Source organism: Protomyctophum parallelum (assembly GCF_964188405.1).
Source record: "Protomyctophum parallelum genome assembly, chromosome: 22".
In the NCBI taxonomy this organism is placed as follows: domain Eukaryota; kingdom Metazoa; phylum Chordata; class Actinopteri; order Myctophiformes; family Myctophidae; genus Protomyctophum; species Protomyctophum parallelum.
The window spans coordinates 10,694,965-10,713,773 of record NC_139714.1 but is presented as its reverse complement, the minus strand read 5'-3'; the positions used below and the strand labels follow the sequence as shown (position 1 = coordinate 10,713,773).

General features: G+C 42.8%; 1 protein-coding gene across 2 annotated transcripts in view; it reads right to left on the bottom strand.

The window, feature by feature from the left end:
* Nucleotides 1–408: 408 nt before the first annotated feature.
* The window catches only part of large1 (LARGE xylosyl- and glucuronyltransferase 1), a 126,584-nt gene continuing 108,183 nt past the window's right edge, over nt 409–18,809 (bottom strand). For both annotated transcript variants that reach the window (XM_083757863.1, XM_083757864.1), the window contains exons 11-15: nt 16,484–16,647; nt 7,326–7,604; nt 6,121–6,267; nt 3,772–3,967; nt 409–1,701 (exon numbers count right to left, since the gene is read on the bottom strand). In XM_083757863.1, coding sequence (XP_083613989.1) covers nt 1,504–1,701; nt 3,772–3,967; nt 6,121–6,267; nt 7,326–7,604; nt 16,484–16,647 — 984 coding nt within the window. In that variant the 3' untranslated portion in view covers nt 409–1,503. The remainder of the gene's footprint in view (nt 1,702–3,771; nt 3,968–6,120; nt 6,268–7,325; nt 7,605–16,483; nt 16,648–18,809) is intronic.

Sequence of the window (18,809 nt, the reverse complement as noted above, 5' to 3'; positions counted from 1 at the left end):
TGAAAGTGAATCTGGGTGTGCGGTCAGTCAAGTCAATATGGCTGCCGTTATTTCTTTTTTGATTGAAGCGTGCAAACAGAAATGTAAGCCCCACGTAGCTTCAAAAGCTTCATTCTCGGTTTCCCCCTAAAACACACACACACACACACGCACACACACACACGCACACACACGCACACACACACACACACACACGCACACACACACACACACACACACACACACACACACCCCTTCGGTCTCCGTTTCTCTCTGTCTCTCACACTCACACACACAGAAACACGCACTTACAGTTAGCCCACAAATACAGCAGCGGAGCCTCAGTTGCTGGTCTTACAAATATGGCAAGGCAATGAAAAGTCTGCTTTCCGAGGCAGCAGCCAGTCCGCCACTCTCTGCCTGCTGCTGTTCTTTTTTTTTTTTTCTATTGTTATTTTGTCAGCAGCCCTTGGGCACAAAAAAGCCGGCCTGGGCGCAAGCCCAAGTCATTCTAAAAAGAAGCGGTGAAACATGTCATCTTTTGCGGCTTTCAAAACCTCAACACCCAGGCAGAGATAGATGATGTCGGCCTGGCTGGAACGAGCACGTCTTCCAGTCTCCCCTCCCCCGTCCCCCAGTGGAGGAGGCGGAGGGTGGGAGCAACGTTTGGACACGTGCTGCTTTCCCCCCTGGTTCATGCCGAGGAGGTTCAACGATCGCATGAGAGTCTGAGGAGCTCCAGTCTCACACACTGCAAGTATAATAATAATAATACAGAATACCCCCAGACGTCCGGATGCGGGCTATGTGTGACCCCGGTAGCCCTCCTCTACCAAGCCCCACAAGGGGAGGGGGGGGGGGGGGATTGTCTGTAGTCCCTCCTCTCCCCAGCCCCACAGGGGAGGGGGATTGTGTGTAGTCCATCCTCCCCCCAGTCCTACAGGGGAGGGGGATTGTCTGTAGTCCCTCCTCTCCCCAGCCCCACAGGGGAGGGGGATTGTGTGTAGTCCATCCTCCCCCCAGTCCTACAGGAGAGGGGGATTGTGTGTAGTCCCTCCTCTCCCCAGAACCTACAGGGGAGGGGGATTGTCTGTAGTCCCTCCTCTCCCCAGCCCTACAGGGGAGGGGGATTGTGTGTAGTCCATCCTCCCCCCAGTCCTACAGGGGAGGGGGATTGTGTGTAGTCCATCCTCCCCCCAGCCCCACAGGGGAGGGGGATTGTGTGTAGTCCATCCTCTCCCCAGCCCTACAGGGGAGGGGGATTGTGTGTAGTCCATCCTCCCCCCAGTCCTACAGGGGAGGGGGATTGTCTGTAGTCCCTCCTCTCCCCAGCCCCACAGGGGAGGGGGATTGTCTGTAGTCCCTCCTCTCCCCAGCCCCACAGGGGAGGGGGATTGTCTGTAGTCCCTCCTCTCCCCAGCCCCACAGGGGAGGGGGATTGTGTGTAGTCCCTCCTCTCCCCAGCCCCACATGGGGGGCTTGTCAGTAGTCCGGGGCCAGGTCTGGAAGGGTCTGCAGTGGTGGCTAGCTGTTGTTGTCGGCCGTCATGTACTTGAGGGCGGCGAAGCCGTAGCGCCTCGACATGTTCTGCTGGAACTCCTCCTTGAGGGTCTTGAGGCAGACGCGGTACTGCTTGTTGGAGCGGAACTTGGTGATGTCGAAGCTGGGCGCGTGCGGCATGTGGATCATGTACGCGTTGGGGAGGACCACAAACTCGTACTCCTGTGAGAGAAGGGATATACATATACTGATATTTTCGGTACATTCGTGCGGAGCGAAGACAGGAGGGGCCCTACTATAGAGCCCTGTTGGACTAGGCTAGCCAGTTAGCTAACCAATAGCCCTTTCTCTGGTCAATTATGTCACTGGAAGTGCATAATGTTATTACCCAAGAGTCTGAAACCATGTATTTATTTACTTGTTTGTTCTCACCATTTTCGTCTCCAATTTAGTCACTGCCAATTCCCCAGAATACATTTTAATCAACTGATGATTTAGTAGACTAAAACTAGACTAAAACGCTAACTTTTCAGGTGACAAAACTATTTTTTTATTCAATAGACTATTTTGAATGAACGAACAAACGAACAAACGATTTCTGTCAAAATAAACACTGGCCTAAGCTTCTTTTCACCTGACAGTGACTGGCTTTGGTCCATAGAAAATAATACCAGCACTCGCGTTATATCAAATAGGATTCTTGTTGGAAACAAGAATCCTACTCGATATAACGTGAGTGCTGGTATTATTTTCTATGGACTGTATCTACCTGAACCCTGAGACATAATTATGTTGAATTACTCAACTGAGTGCTTGCTTCTCCACAAGTGACTGGCTTTGACCAGGACAGCAAGACACACACACAGAGGCCATTCTATTGTGTTCTGCCCTACCCTACCAAGGTATGGCTGTGTTAGTAGTGTAGTAAGCAGAATTACTAATAAGTATTGCAGGTAAGTTATTAAGATCTAATGTCATGCATTCTTCTTGTCACAAATTGTAAATACTAGCCATGACTTTAAAAAAAAAGTGTTTCTACTAATTGCTTTTATGGCAATTACATGTTAATGTCTAGTTTAACCAGCCATTAGCAACAAGCAGAATAAACCCCAAATCACTTTTCACATACAATTTATCAATATTCTTCAACTAATAAACATTTTGCAGTTGTACGTAGAACGTTTTATCAACAGGCACCTAAACACAGCAATGCTGTTTTATAAACGCCTTTTTCTAACATTTCATTTTTTTTAAATGATTGTTATTATAATTTAACTAAAATGAAGTAGTTTCATTTTGCTCTGAAGAACACAATGGATGCCCCAAATCCTTCTTCATAATGGGAGCACCCACTCCATTTAGAATAAATGCTGCTCTTACTTCTAAGGTCTAATCCAATTAGGAGGAACAATCATTAATGTGTGAAAAGAAAATCAACTCTCTTCCAAAAGTATGACTTAAAACCCCTTAAAACCGTATTGTTGACAGGGATCCCCCAGGGTCCCCTCCTTGTGTAGATTGGCTATTTTAACAGAATGTTTGACTATTTTGACAATCATTATGGCATGCCCAGAATAGGGACTGTAAATACGACAAATAAGACAGGGAAAAAAAAACATAGAATCCTAGAATAAGTACGTACTGTATAGTCTACCTAAAAACAGTGCAATTCAGCGATCACTTGTGTTTCAGTTCATCTGTGCAAAAGATGTTTGGTACAGTGCATCTGTACTGTACCAAACATCTTCCAATATGTATTGGATTGTGTTCTATGCATTGGACCACAATGGAAACAAGCCCCCAGGGTCGTTTTGCGTTATCCTTTCAGCATAACCTTTGACTGTACTACCTGTACTGTTACAGACTTGTTAATAAAGTATCCATGTTCTGGTTAAGAGGCGACAACTGCATCAGAGTAATAAAGCTAATTTACATAGATCGCAATAATGTGAGATAATCACAACATTTTTGCATAATCATCAGACATAGCAGATCTTTTACAACAGGTCATTTTGTGACATTAAACGGGTCATTTTGACGATTAAATATGTACTGTAAGTAATTTCTTTGTACATTTAAAATACTTGTCATATCTGCCCTGTGCATTGTTTTTATTACGAAGCCTTAAAGGCAATCAAAATATCCAAGTTCCAATGTTCAATGGCAAAAAAAACCCCCACAATTAAATCGTTAATCGCAATTATTTGTGCGACAACCTAATCGTCAACTTAAAACTTGGCAATGGCAATGGCCCTAAAAGCGGAGGTGTGAGGGTGTGAGTGGCCTGCATACCTGCGCGTCCAGCTCCATGATGTGAGCCACTTTGTTCCAGCCGAAGCCCACAAAGCGCCGGTCGTACTCGGGGCTGTCCCGGCGCACCATGACGTACGGCTCAAAGTCGGCCTCCCACTGCACCCTGTAGGGCGTGGTGGCCGTCCTCCACTTGGCGAAGTTGGTGGGCGCGTGCCCCTTCGTCCACACGTGGTACCTGCACACGGCATTGACATCAGTTTCGATTCTTCAAGCTACATAATCTGTGACCGCTTCTGATTAACCCATTCTGACCTGAGATCAGATTCATACGAGGTTTCCACTGGACAACACACTGGTCTGATGAACCCATTCTGACCTGAGATCAGATTCTAAAAATGTCAGTCGTTCTTCGATTTTTCAAAAATGGCAGACCTACAAGCTCGTATCGCGCCACTCGGTGGCGCGATATGAGCTTGTAGATCTGCTATTTTTCAATAGCTAAAGCATAACATGATGCTGACACCAAAATGGGTGCCCGTTCAGAATGGGTTAAGTCATTGATTTTGTTTTCATTTCATATGAAAGCAGGGAAAAGAGAAGGGAACCCGCACACTCGTATGCTCCAAAAGATACTTTTTGAACCCAGCACCTCCATGAAGTGATGTGCGTATCTTTCTATAGTTTCTATATGAAAGCAGGGAACCATAGCTTCAAATTGTCATATTGGTTGTTCAGTTTGACCCACCAGTTTTGGAGATATGGCTTATAGAGCAATGTCTTGCAGAGAAGCAGCGAGTTGAGAAAACAGGCTTGAAAGGTTCCAAGGACTCCAACATTACACCTAGCTACATGTTTAAGCCTTTATTTCATATTTACATGTCAATTTCAGCTCTGACATTTATTCCAGACATGCTCTAGTATGTGAAGAGTCTGCCTGTGATATTAACTCATTTGCATAAAATAAAATAAAATCTGTTTTTCTCCTCTCCTGGAGACTGTATCTGTATCAAAAAGAGTCACATAATATGCCTACAGTATGCGCAAAGTATAAACTTTTGTTATGAGTTTTGGTTCTTTCAGCTACCTTGCCCACGCTACAGTAAACAGAACGCATGGTTTTGGGACAGTTAATTTTGTAGTTCCACCTTCAGGCCTTTTTTATAGATTATATATAAATATACATATAAAAACAAACAAAAAAAGCAATATTAGTTTTTGTTACCCAAGGCTCTACATTATACACGAGGAGAACACCCACAAAGTACTGGATTGTGTTTTTCATTTAAGCTTACTTACCTTTAGTGCTTCTGAGAAATTACATTTTGATGGGGGGAAAAAAAAACCTATTCTGCTCATGGTAATAGTTTTTTTTTTTCTCCTTTCATTTTCCCAAGGCATTTTTTCTCTTTATTGATTAGCTGCATCTTTTACCACCACAAAAAGCTGTTGCATCCAATATAAACTCCTACTGCAGCGTCACTAGAATCATAATATTATATTCAACAATTTAATGACGGGTGGTTTATCCCAGTGGTTCTCAAAGAGGGGTCTGAGGACCGCCAAGGGCCCTTAACGGGACATCAAAAAGCAGTGTATCCAGTTTAAACCCACATAGGCTAATTGAAAAGAGCAGATCTACGAGCTCAATGCAACACGTCGTGAGCTTGTAGATCAGCTATTTTCTTTTTATAGAAGAAAAATGCGAACATCTTGTTATGTTTTTGAAACATTTCCACCGAACAAATCTCGTATCGCACAAAATACTTTCAGATGTGGGTCTGCAGACATGCCGTATAAATATTAATTTGGGGGTAGGGGATGCAAGATTAATCGGTAGCATAATCAGAATTAGCCATAAAAATGCCATAATAAATCAAAGTTTAATTTAATTTGTGTACTCATCTCATTGAGTTGTCATTCAGTTGTGAAAACAGCCACTTTGAAAAGTATTATGCTATTTATTGATTGATTGAATACTTTATTAACCCATTCTGAACGGGCACCCATTTTGGTGTTAGCATCATGTTATGCTTTAGCTATTGAAAAATAGCAGATCTACAAGCTCATATCGCGACACCGAGTGGCGCGATACGAGCTTGTAGGTCTGCTATTTTTGAATAATCGAAGAACGACTGACATTTTTTAGAATCTGATCTCAGGTCAGAATGGGTCAATCAGACCAGTGTGTGTCCAGTGGAAACCTCGAATGAATCTGATCTCAGGTCAGAATGGGTTAACAGGCTTTTGGGCCAAGCCCCTAGGGCTATCGGCAGATATGACTGCAAATAATCGGAGATCGGATATCGGTCATCATTTCATAATCGTGCACCCCTATTTGGGGGTCCTTGGAAAAACGTTATGGTTCATTCAATGTGAGGGATTAATCACCTGAAGGTGAATAGCGTGCCCATGTCCAGCTGGGAGAGGAGCTCGGCCTTGGACTTGGGATAAGACAGACGGTAGCGCAGGGTCTCAAAGGCCGGGACCACCAGAGCCTTCTTCGTGTTAGACATGTCCAGCTGTACCACTGACTTCCTACACACACACACACACACACACACACACACACACACACACACACACACACACACACACACACACACACACACCCACACACACACACACACACACACACACACGTGAAGTTGAGCTCACTCATATTTTAAGTCATGCGAGACCAAAAGCATTAACCTTGGCCAATGAACGCCATAGTGGAGTCAGAGAACTTCATGAGCTACAATGATGACGTGCCAAACATGTGGCTGAGCCACATGACATCACATCAATGTTGATTCAGTCGATTAAAACTATGACGAAAAAACTATCGACTGCCTTTTTTCACTGACGAAAACTCAAGCAAAAAAGTCTTAAAACTAAGATTCAATATATTTACTGATGAAAACCAGACTAAAATGTAAGGGAGTTGACGAGAAGAGAAGAGATCCAGTCAAACTAAAAGACAAGTTTGGTTGCACTGAAAATAGCAGAGCTTGTAGATCGGCTATTTTCAGCATGCAACAAGTGTAAAATCAGGCATTGCGATGCCATCAAGGCCTGCCAAAATACATTTTAGTTGACAAAATTAACTGTATTGTACTAAAACTAGACAAAAACTAAAAGGAATTTTATTCAAAAGACTATGACGAAAACTAACTAAAAATATATATATCAAAAAGGCTGGGCCACAGGAGGCCAAAACAACATTTGACAAAAATAGTCAACGTACAAGCGGGTAGATCGGATATTCTCGGCGAATAGGTTTGGTAAAGGGACAAAAGAGCAGACCAAGCACAGAGCAGACCCCCGTATAGCCGAGTACATCTCAACTTGCACTGTTTATCCCATTCTGACCGGGCACCCATTTTGGTGTCGGCATCACGTTGTGCTTTAGCTATTGAAAAATAGCAGATCTACAAGCTCATATCGCGCCACCGAGTGGCGCGATACGAGCTTGTAGGTCTGCTATTTTTGAAAAATCGAAGCATTTTTTTAGAATCTGATCTCAGGTCAGAATGGGTTAATCAGACCAGTGTGTGTCCGGCGGAAACCTCGTATGAATCCGATCTCAGGTCAGAATGGGTTATGTGTCCTACCTGAGGTACTCGTAGAGGCCATACATGGGGAGGAAGTCGATGTCGGAGAGGAACATGTAGGGCGTGTTGACCTGCCGCATGGCCACGTTGCGCAGCAGGTTGACGGGGTAGAACTGGCCCTCCTTGTACACGACGTGGTAGCCCACGTTGCCGCGCGACATCAGCACCTCGGAGCCCTGCGCGTAGCGCAGGAACTGCTGCGCCTCGGCGTCCGACAGGTAGAGGGCCAGGCTGATGGGGCCCTCCCAGTGCTTGCAGATGGCCTCCAGCATCTGGAGCCTGCAGGGAGATTTTCATTTCATTTTATTTCGCACATGGAGTATCACAATACAGTACAAATCATAATAGATGATTCATTTGTCTTACATACTTCATTTGTTTTTCATACCTATCTGATACACCCATGACGAAAAGGAGCAGGAAGAAGAATAAATTATCTGAATAAATAAATAAAAATAAATAAAGTACCTGCCCCCTTTTCACTCAAGTTAGTTTTTACTTTAATGATTGGCTCATACACATCTAAACAAAACAAACAAAAACAAAATAAAACAACAAAAAACAAAAGAGTAAGACAAAACAAGCAAGAAGTTGAGCAATGACACGTGCAAAAAAGAATAGCTAACCTATTCGTCGGCTTCATATTGCCTAAATATTAGATTTTTGTAATTTATTTTATAATATTTGTACAACCCTTTAAATTGTCATCCAGAGAATTCCGTATTCCTGTTATCGAAGGACACATCAGTCTTTGAGTGGTCCGTGCAACTTTATGTTTAAAGTCAAATTTCCTCCTACTATCCCCACTTTCTGAACTAGGTTCAAATAGCTGTTGTAAATTAACTGGTAATGTTTAGCTTTTTGCCCTGAACATAATTAATAAGGTTTGTAGCTTCACGACATGTTCAAGTTTCAATACCCTCGATTTTATAAATAGACCATTTGTGTGCTCTCTATAATGCACTTTGTGCATGATTCATACTGCTCTCTTCTGTAATAAGTATAATGGTTTTGTGGTAGTCATGTACGTATTCCCCCACACTTCAGCACAATAACTAAGATATGGAGAAATTAGTGAAAAATATAATATTCGCATTGCTTCTTTTGCTAGCACATGCTTCACTTTGTTTAAAATAAAGATGCTCTTCGAGATCTTTTTCTTAACATGCGCTATATGGGATTTCCATGTTAATTTGTCATCCATTATTACACCTAAGAACCGAAATTCTGATACTCTTGCGATGGCCACTCCATCTATGACTACTTCCACCTGGTCATCCTTTTTCCTATTTCCAAAAACCATGAACTTAGTTTTTTCCAAATTCAGCGAGAGCTTATTTATATCAAACCATTTTTTGAGTTTTGAGATTGATTGAGTGATTGACTGATTACCTTATTAAAACATTAACTCATTTAGACCCGAGGACGATTCTACAAATGTCTTCCAAATGCTGACAGTTGTCTGAAAAACCTCATGTTTCTACTGTATGTCAGTTGGTTCTCAAACATTTTCAAGTCAAGGACCACCAAAAATATATGTAATTTAGCCGCCGACCCCCCATCTGAAAATATGTTGTTCCTGGGGCGCTCCCAGAAGCAAAAACTTTAGTTAAAAACGTTCGCTCTGAAAGAACATATATTCAAAGATTTGCGCCACATTATCACGATTTTTCACAAAAAAACAGATCTACAAGCTCATAGCGCAGCACTTGGTGCCGCGCTATGAGCTTGTAGATCTGCTATTTTCCAATAGCTAAAGTATAACAATGCTTAAAACACCAAAAGGGGTTCCCGTTCTGAATGGATTAAGACCTGAGGCCGATTATAAAAATGTCTTCTAAACCCTGACAGTTTTTATATCTAGATATCAGTGGTTGTTTTTCATGTCAAGGACCCTCAAAATGATATGTATTAGGCCGCAGCCATTCAGTTGCTGCGCTACTGTAAGTGGTTTGATTGGTGGACCACAGATGCCCTGATCCAAAAAAAGGCTGACAACCACTGTTCTCAACGTCCAATTCCTTAAAGTTAAAATCAGAACTGAGCGGACGCATGCAAAAACAAAAGTGGTTTTAGATGTTAACTGGATCCTACCCGCTCCTCTTCCGATCACAAAAGCCTGCTTCGCCACAGTGGCGATCCACTTTCACCGGCTAAAATGAAGTGCCAATAGCTTCAGGGCTTTGGAGTTGACATTTCAAACACAAAATCAATGCCATTCCCTGATAGCGTGGCCAATGACATTTGAGAAGCAGCGAGGAGTTCACTTTCTAATTTGTCCACGAGAATTTCTCAGCGCAGGCCAGAGCAGCGCAGACACGCTACTGTATTTATATTAGAGGGGGTGAGAGTATCGACGTGTGTGTGCGCGCGTTTGTAGTTCCTGTGACTATAGTAGAATATGAGAAATAGATTTGTGAGGATCAGGCCGAGGTGGAGAACAGTACAATGTAAATCCACAAGCTCACACGGCATCGCAGTGCGACACGTAGTTAGCTTGTAGACTGGCTATTCTGCTGTAAAGTGTGTGTGTGTGTGTGTGTTGTGTGTGTGCGAGCGCACACTTCTGTGCGTCAAGTGGTTGTGACACGCTTTCCTAGAGTGTAGAGTGCAGTTTTTACGATGCTCTCAAAGATGCCCATGATCTTGGAATCCTTTCAAATTTCTACAGCGTGTGGTCCAGAAGCTGCCACTTTAAAGCTAATGGCTGGCTCTGCCTCTGGGCAAATATCAATAAACCTAAAGGAACTGTAGCCTCGCCGTTGGGCAGAAACCTTATACAGTCCAAAACCCTTACTTTTCGGGAAATGGAGAGAACAAATTGACCCAATGTAGTTAATATCAAGTCACAAGATCTTGTAAATACTATAAAAGATATAGTGCATGCATATCCTAATCAAAGTCCAGGTGCTGGGTGAACGGCAGATCAACAGTGAAAAACAATTAAGTCCGCACACTGGTTCTCAGCTCTCCAGTTTGCGGAATTCATTTTTTTTTTGTACAGTAAATATTTGTAAAATCCTTGGGCACCAGTAGCGAAGTAGTTAACCCATTCTGTCTGACCTGAGATCAGATTCATACGAGGTTTCCACTGGACACACACTGGTCTGATTAACCCATTCTGACCCGAGATCATATTCTAAAAAATGTCAGTCGTTCTTCGATAAAAAAAAAAATAGCAGACCTACAAGCTCGTAGCGCGCCACTCGGTGGCGCGCTATGAGCTTGTAGATCTGCTATTTTTCAATAGCTCAAGCATAACATGATGCTAACACCAAAATGGGTTCCCGTTCAGAATGGGTTATTAAGACATGACACCCCCCACTGCTACTTTTGATGCTTTTGTGTGACGCTGTAGTATGATTTAGGATGGTGTTAATGTATGAAATAAATAAATCTTGATATCTATCTACCTACCTACCTACCTACCATGAGTTTCCACAGCGCAGTAGTAAGAAGCACGTACAAATCATAGAAATTATCATAGGAAATATGAGTTGGATAAGTAGGATTTATTGGACTTCCCGAGATGGAATTCCGGATGTTCTCGCAGCTTTGCAAGGCGATCATAATCCCTCGTTTGACTTTAATTTACAGCTTTTAATATTATATATCAACTCCTTGCAGCTCAAACAAGGCTCCTTGAGTGATTCAAACAAACCAGGGAGATTACCAGACAGCCAGAGAGAGTAATGGAACAAGAAAAATAAATAGAAAGAATTAAAGAAAAAGGCAGAGAGAGAAACGCATATACATTGAAGTTCATATCGTCTCTGTCAGGTGAAAACCTTGTATGTTCACAACTTTTCAGGAAAAGGAACAATGAAATTACGATTTAGTTGTTCATGCCTTAATTACTGGTTAAATATTAATACAACCCTCACCCTCAGACACCACTTTCGTTTCCAGCGAAAATAGATTTTCTGTTCAACAATGTACAGTACATCATCGATAAAAATTATGATAATAATAAAACAGAAGATAACATTAACCCATTTAGACCCGAGGCCGATACAAAAAATGGCTTCTAAAACAGTTTTCTGAAAACTAACCATCTGTATTTGGCCACGGAACCACATCTGAAAAATGTTGTTCCACGGACTCCCCAGAAGAAAATATTTGAGTTAAAATTAAAAATGTTCGCTCCGAAAAAATAGCAGATCTTCAAGCTCGTATAGCGCGGCACTCCGTGTCATGCTATGAGCATGTAGACCTGCTATTTTTCAACAGCTAAAGTGTAAAAATAATGGTAAAAACATCAAAAAGGGGTTCCCGTCCTGTTGAAAGTGATACGAGGTTTCTGCCCGACAGCAGCCCCTCCAAATGTGCAAGGCATCGGACGCCCACACGAACACAGCGTGGGGTTCACCGTGGAAGTGTGTTTACAATTACGGAGCTCGCTGCGAGCGATGAAAGATAACCCATTCTGACCTGAGATCAGATTCATACGAGGTTTCCGCCGGACACACACTGGTCTGATGAACCCATTCTGACCTGAGATCAGATTCTAAAAATGTCAGTCGCTCTTTGATTTTTCAAAAATAGCAGACCTACAAGCTCGTATCGCGCCACTCGGTGGCGCGATATGAGCTTGTAGATCTGCTATTTTTAAATAGCTAAAGCATAACATGATGCTGACACCAAAATGGGTGCCCGGTCAGAATGGGCTAAACAATGAAATTAGCATATAAATGGCAAAGTGTAGAGTGTCTGCCGTTAGAGATCCTGGGATTACTTGTGCTACTTTTGAGCACTAATGTGATGATCTTTATGAAATTGAACCGGGCGGGGTGTTTGTGAACTTTCTAAAAACAAACAAATAAAAAACTGTTTCACATTGTGGCTTATCAGCTGCAACTCTACAGACAGTAGTAGGCCACTTGGTGGGTGTGTCTGTCTGCCAAATGATTTCAGGTGTGCTTAATCACAGATTATCACGCATGAGAGATTTGTGTTTGTCGGGCAAGAGGCACCATTGCCCGGCATCGAACGTGTGCTTCTTCTGTGGAGGACACGCACGGTTCCCGTTTTGGCAGATTTTGAGCCAGTTATTGCTTCGTATAGATAAGAGACTTTAGAGACAAGAAACTGAAGCCAAAGAGTGGGATAGACCGGATTCTGGCTGATATCAAACGGGATTTGTTGCAAGCATAATACTGTGTGTGTGTGTGTGTGTGTGTGTGTGTGTGTGCGTGTGTGTGTTGACCACATGCACAAACATTGCAAAATAATTCAATATTTTGGGGGTCTTTTCAGGGCTTTGCAGAGTTGAGCAGAAGCGACGCGACGGGGGCTCGTTTTTGAATTAGCGGCAGACAGGAGAGTCTGCCTTCAAGGGGGGCGCAAGCAATTTCTTTTTAAGTGTGTACTTTGAACAGTGTTTTGGTTTCCATGGCAATGGAACGTCACTCGCCATATCTCAAATTAATGAGACGTGAAATGTGAGCTTTGCAGATCAGGTGTTTTCGGGGGCTTATTCCCTGGTGAAATTTCGGAATAAAATAAATAAATAGAGATATTTAGTGTAGGAAACAAGAGGGGACCTAGTATAGAACCATGTCAACAAACAGTGTATCGTCTCGTGTGGAAACCCCCTTATGTCTAAAACCGTTACTTTTCAGGATTCAAATGAAAAAACAGCAAAAGTAGCAGATCTACAAGCTCATACTGCGTCTTTCTCACCGCGATTCGAGCTTGTGGATCTGCTACTTTTGATGCGTTTGTGTGACAGTAGTGTGATCAAGTAGTGTAATTTACAAAAAAGGTAAAAAAAAAGGATAGGAGGTTTCTGCCCGACAGCAACGATATAGAGTTTAAATGGTACCACTTTACTATCCTCAAACAATGGGCTTTTGCTGAGAGCGTGTTCGACCGCTCGAGCACAGCCTTAGCGCTGCAGCAGTCAATTAAACTTAATTTCTTTACAAAATATAAATAATCAAATCTATTTTTGATTTGAAAATGAGATCAATGACATTTTCCACATCACATTCCATCACTGAACCAATCTATATCTAGCCTCGATGCCCAGGCTTTCATTTTTGTCGGCGCACAAAAAACTCCTTCATATTCTTTGACGATGTCCCTAAAATAGGACTCCTCTAGATTTCGTTTTCGACAACGGCACAAGGGTTTGTGTTTTCTCTCCATTTTTCCCAATGTCGTTACAGTGACACAGTAAACAAGGCTCTCTTGCACGGTGGGTTAATAACTTGTGCCAACAACAGGGACCTCTCCTGTGAGACGCAGACCATGTTCAATCAGCGCCGGTGTCACGGCTTGCGACAAGCCAGCCACCGGGCCCGTTCATTTCCGCTGAATTGAAGAGTGGTATACGAGTCAGCCGCAGACTGAAGACACATTCTGACAGACGTGGAGAGGAACACACACACGCGGAGAGGACGTGCACGTGGCCAGGGAGGAGACGCATCACTGGGCAGAAACGCTGTGAAGTGTCGGGTGGAAAGCTCGTACATTATCTCCATATTCCGTGGTGTTTTTGTTCTTTTAGAAAAAAAATGTTAAACTGAAAGTGTGTCCTTGCTTTGTATAAACACTGAATCACAATAATGACACATATTACCAAGAGCTTGAGACAACATAATAACTACATGGAACACTTTGTTTTTGTTTTATCATCATTTCCGGGGAAAAAAGTGACCATTTTGGACATACAAGCTTTCCGCCCCGGCAGCGGCGATACGAGCGATGGCTTCCCATCTCCGACGCATGGGCTCCCTCTCTCCTCCCATCTTTCTGAGTGTCACGGGTGAACAAATAAAGAGGGATTGTGGAGATGGAGGGGCCAGCAAACCCAAACTACTCTGTTTGTTTCATAATCTCTCTCCCAATAGTGCTGTCACAAGCTGAGCTGCCACCAGAGCAATGGAGCCCGTCGTCGTCGTCAGACAGACAACTTGTATCTCCATAATTATTTCAACTTGTGGCGGTTGCTTTTTTTTGTGTCTCGTGAATAATTCTCTAGAACTGGATGGCTTGTAAGATAATGAGTGTAAATACTTGAAATGTAACAATTGAAGTATTGAACTGTGCTGCTCAACACGATCTGTTCACCAAAAACTCAAGAATAAAAATAATGTATATATATATATAAAAAAAATAATGTCCTGTTGTAAAACAGTGCTGTGCAAAAGTAGCAGATATAAGAGATATACTCGATCACAACAAAAGCAGTTAAAGTCATTATTAAAGTAGTTCAGTTTTGGGGTTTTTATAAATACCAATAAAACCAACAATGACAAAAACGTGTGACTAAATAACAACTACATTGGAACACCCCACCCACCCCCGTTTGGAAAAAAGATCTGCCCGACAAGAAACAAAAACACAAAAAGAAGCATTCATGTTGATATCGTTTGCTGTCAGACAGAAACATCCTATCTCCATATTTTAACTATTTGTTCGTAAATCTATATACTGTACCAAAGCGTCACACGAAAGCGTCAAAAGTTGCAGATCCGCAAGCTTCAAACATGCTGCAACGAGACACATTTTGAGCTTGTAGATCTGCTACTTTTGCACTTTTTCGACTCTGAATTTGAATCCTGAAAAGTAACAGTATTGGACATACGGTATGAGGTTTCCACTCGACAGAGATGAGATGTAACAAAGTCCTTCCGCAGTAGTGCTGGAAAAGGAACAACAGACGGACACATAATTGTGTTGTTTGATCCGTCTGTTCTTTTGATGCGTTTTGATTTCATTTGTAGAAAAGAAAAAGAGGTTTCGAGACGGCCTGTCTTGATGTTCTCCCAGTTCAGGGAAAGGAAATGTGTTTGCGTCGTTTTCAAAGTTGTAAGTTGCAAATGTTTTTCACAATAACCGCCACCAATTTAAATTCAGAGAGGTCATGGACGACGGATGCTTGTATAAATAGAACATTGATGTAAGGCACACACTGTGTGAGTGTTTGTTGACTAATAGTATGACAAAAAATGTTCGTCGACTATCTTTTTTCACGGACGAAAACTAAATGCAAACTATAAGCTATGATGACTAAAACTAAGACTAAATATAATGGCCCGGTTTCCCAAAGTACAACTCTTACACCAGGGTTCCCCAATAGGCGGCCCGCGGGCCATTTGCGGCCCACAGAGCGCCCCCTTGTGGCCCATGAAAGAATTTCCAAAAAAAAAAAAATGTTTTTTTTTTTTTTTAAGGGTCCCAGATATAAATGGCATTAAATGGGGGTCAGAAGCGTATGCATGTCAAACTGGGCATCCTTTTCAAATGACCTTGCGCGTGCAGACTCGGCCCCCAGCCTGGTACGCTAGTCAAAATATGGCCCTTGAGGAAAATTAATTGGGGAACCCTGTCTTACACCATGGTGTTGCACATGCTCAGTTGCCCTCTAGGCCGCACATTCCATGCATAGATGTGCCACGCAATGGTAGGCCTCAGGCCTGATGCCTGGTATGGTAAGCTTCAGGCCTGAGGCCTGGTATGGTAGGCCTCAGGTCTACCATTCTGAAATTTAATTTAATACTATTTGGACTGCTGGACAGCTGACAGTAGGCTCTCTTTACTCTTTTTTTTTTTTTTTTTTTTTATTTCTTTGATGCTGAAGTAGGCCTTCATTTCAAAGTTTTTATATTTAAATGAGATGAAGAAAGTCACCACTCACACCACACATTTCTCTGCGAATGGTTTTAATACTGCCACATGTCGACAGGTGTGTGTAGGCTAAAGAGGCTTTAGGGAAACAGGTTTGTGTATTCAAGCAGGAGGCCTTATGTGCGCAATGAGGACAGGTATGGCTGTGCTCTAGTCCAGGTTGTGTGTTTCTATGTTATTGTGTTTGATAGTGTTTCCCAAAAAAGGACATAGTGTTCATGCAGCCAATCAATGGTCCTTTGGGAAACCGGGCCATTGACTAGACTAAAATCTTAGGAAGTGACTAGTGGATATCCAGTATAAGACTATGACTAAAACTAAAATAAAAAAGTTCCATCAAAATCAACATTTCATTATGTCTGCCCATGATCTCTGTGATTTATACGTTTGTTACCTCTGAGTCACTGACACTAAAATCTGATGTTTACATTTTTTCTATGAACCTGCGACTACTGTTTTATTGTTTGTTTCCATTTTGAAAAGGAAAACCAACACTGGAGTGAGTGGTTTCAGTGGCATGGTACCTGTCCATGGAGAGCTGGGCGACCAGCGTGACATCCGTGTGGTCGGTGCTGGTCTCGTACTCGTAGTGGAGGAAGTACAGGTGTGTGCGATGCACCGTGAAGCGCTCCCGTCGAAACTCGTAGCACGGGTCATCCTCGTCCAGCTCCGACAGGGTCCTCTGGAGCTGAACGCAGACAGACAGGGGATATAGTACTTAAATAGTTACTTACTCTAGGGGCACAGTTGGAAAGGAGAGGAAAATGAAAACCAGACAGACAGACGGACAGATATTATTGTTGTATTCCCAATAAAATCTTGTGTGTGTGTGTGTTTTGCGAATGATTTGGGGGCCCACTTGCAATATCGAGATGGCCTGCCAGTGGGCCCTGGCCCACAGGTTGGGAGTGAGTAGTCTAGACCCCGACGGATACCAGCTTGGAGGGCCTTTCTGTGTGGAGTTTGCATGTTCTCCCCGTGTCCCCTAGGGTAGGTACCCTCACATGTTCTCCCCGTGTCCCCTAGGGTAGGTACCCTCACAAAAAACATGCAGTAATCCTGGTCTCCCCGCCTGATGGAGGGGAAAGGAACTGGTCGAAATAACGTGTTCCACTTCCTTCCACGCACTACGTCCAGCCGGGGAAACTCCCCATAATTTAGCGGACTGTCTGTCAGTCAGTCAGAGTAGTTCCTTAGCATAGAGCAAGACAGCTGCTCGCTTTCTGCGCCATCTCACAACGCCACGACGCACGGACCGCCTCACAACGCCACGACGCACGGACCGCCTCACAACGCACGGACCGCCTCACAACGCCACGACGCACGGACCGCCTCACAACACCACGACGCACGGACCGCCTCACAACGCACGGACCGCCTCACGGAACCTAGCGCCGCACAGCCCTGTCCTCCAACCTCAATCTGCCCTGCATTACACACGCCAAACATTCTAACAATCATCTTAATTAAATGAATGTGCGTTAAAAAAAAACATCTCCCCGCAAATCACGTGTCACCAGTGAAAATGCATGTTGGGACGGACACAGATTAATACTGGGACACACTTTTCCGCGCAACAGAATTCAGAACTGGTAAGGACTAGTTAAATAAAAACACTAGAGATAAAAAACAATGTTTCCATTTCAAATGTATGTACAATTATGGGGGAAGAAAAGAAATGCACTTGATGGTGATGCTCAAAGAAAACGTGCTCAGTTGAAGTGTTAAAAAGGAATTTAGCAGTTGAGGCGTGTTAAATGGTGATAGTGATGCCAAGTGTTGTTGATTAATTTGTTTAATTTAACGTTCATTTAAATAGATTCAAGCTCATTCATCTTTAACCACGTTCAACCTGGTGTCCCTATTTCGGGCATGTCATTATAGGTGACATTTTTTAGTGGACATTAGGTGAGAATACCACGTTTTGACGAGGCATAAAAACAGGTCGTTGTTAAACAAATGTTACCATTTGTGCTATTAATGATTATTATAGCCCTCGTGAGTATGGAACTTCAAATGCAAATGCAAGATAAAAGGCCCTTTTCATCAGAGTCTGAGTGCAATAATACAACTTCAGTGTAGTGTCTTATTGATGCCCTTCTCCCCGACGACAGACAGACAGGCTCTCAGACTAATGACATTTGATCAGTATTCCGTTTCAGCTCTTTGAGGTCATCCGGGGAGATCTTGTGGAGTTGTGTATTCCTTTAATTTAATTAATATTTTTGAAATGCAAACTTTGATGCAATTACAGGGGAAAATGAAGAGGAGAATTATATGGATCAAAGAAGAAGCTCAATGTTTCCATGGAGAGACGTGACACAGTTACAGGCCTCTGTCACTCTCTGTGGATTAAGAACCGAGAGGTTAGTTACGAGTGGTAGATCTTTTTGTATTGCAGCTACTCTAAGAAGGAGTGCGCACACACACACACACACACACACACACACACACACACACTACAGTGAATTAAAACAATTATTAAATTATTAGATCATTAACAGCTCAAACACTCTGTGCTCTAACTTTTGTTTCTTCTTCTTTCTTTAAAGGACCTATAACATAACATTCTACTTTTTCATATTCTTTTGTGGCTCCCATATGTGTTTTCTATCCCCACAAATAACCAATTTTGAACAATCAGGCTTTCATATCATATGGGTGCTTTAATGGAAATTGCTCTCAGGAACAGCTCAACTGATTTTGTCCTCATCGTGATGTCATCAATGTCACCCTACTTTGTATAATTCCTCCTCTTCTTCAGTCTTTAGTTCCAAATTTGCATTTCCACTTTGTTTACAATGTCCGCCATTGTTGATTTTCCAAGCTGGCATGGAATGGAAACAAGCC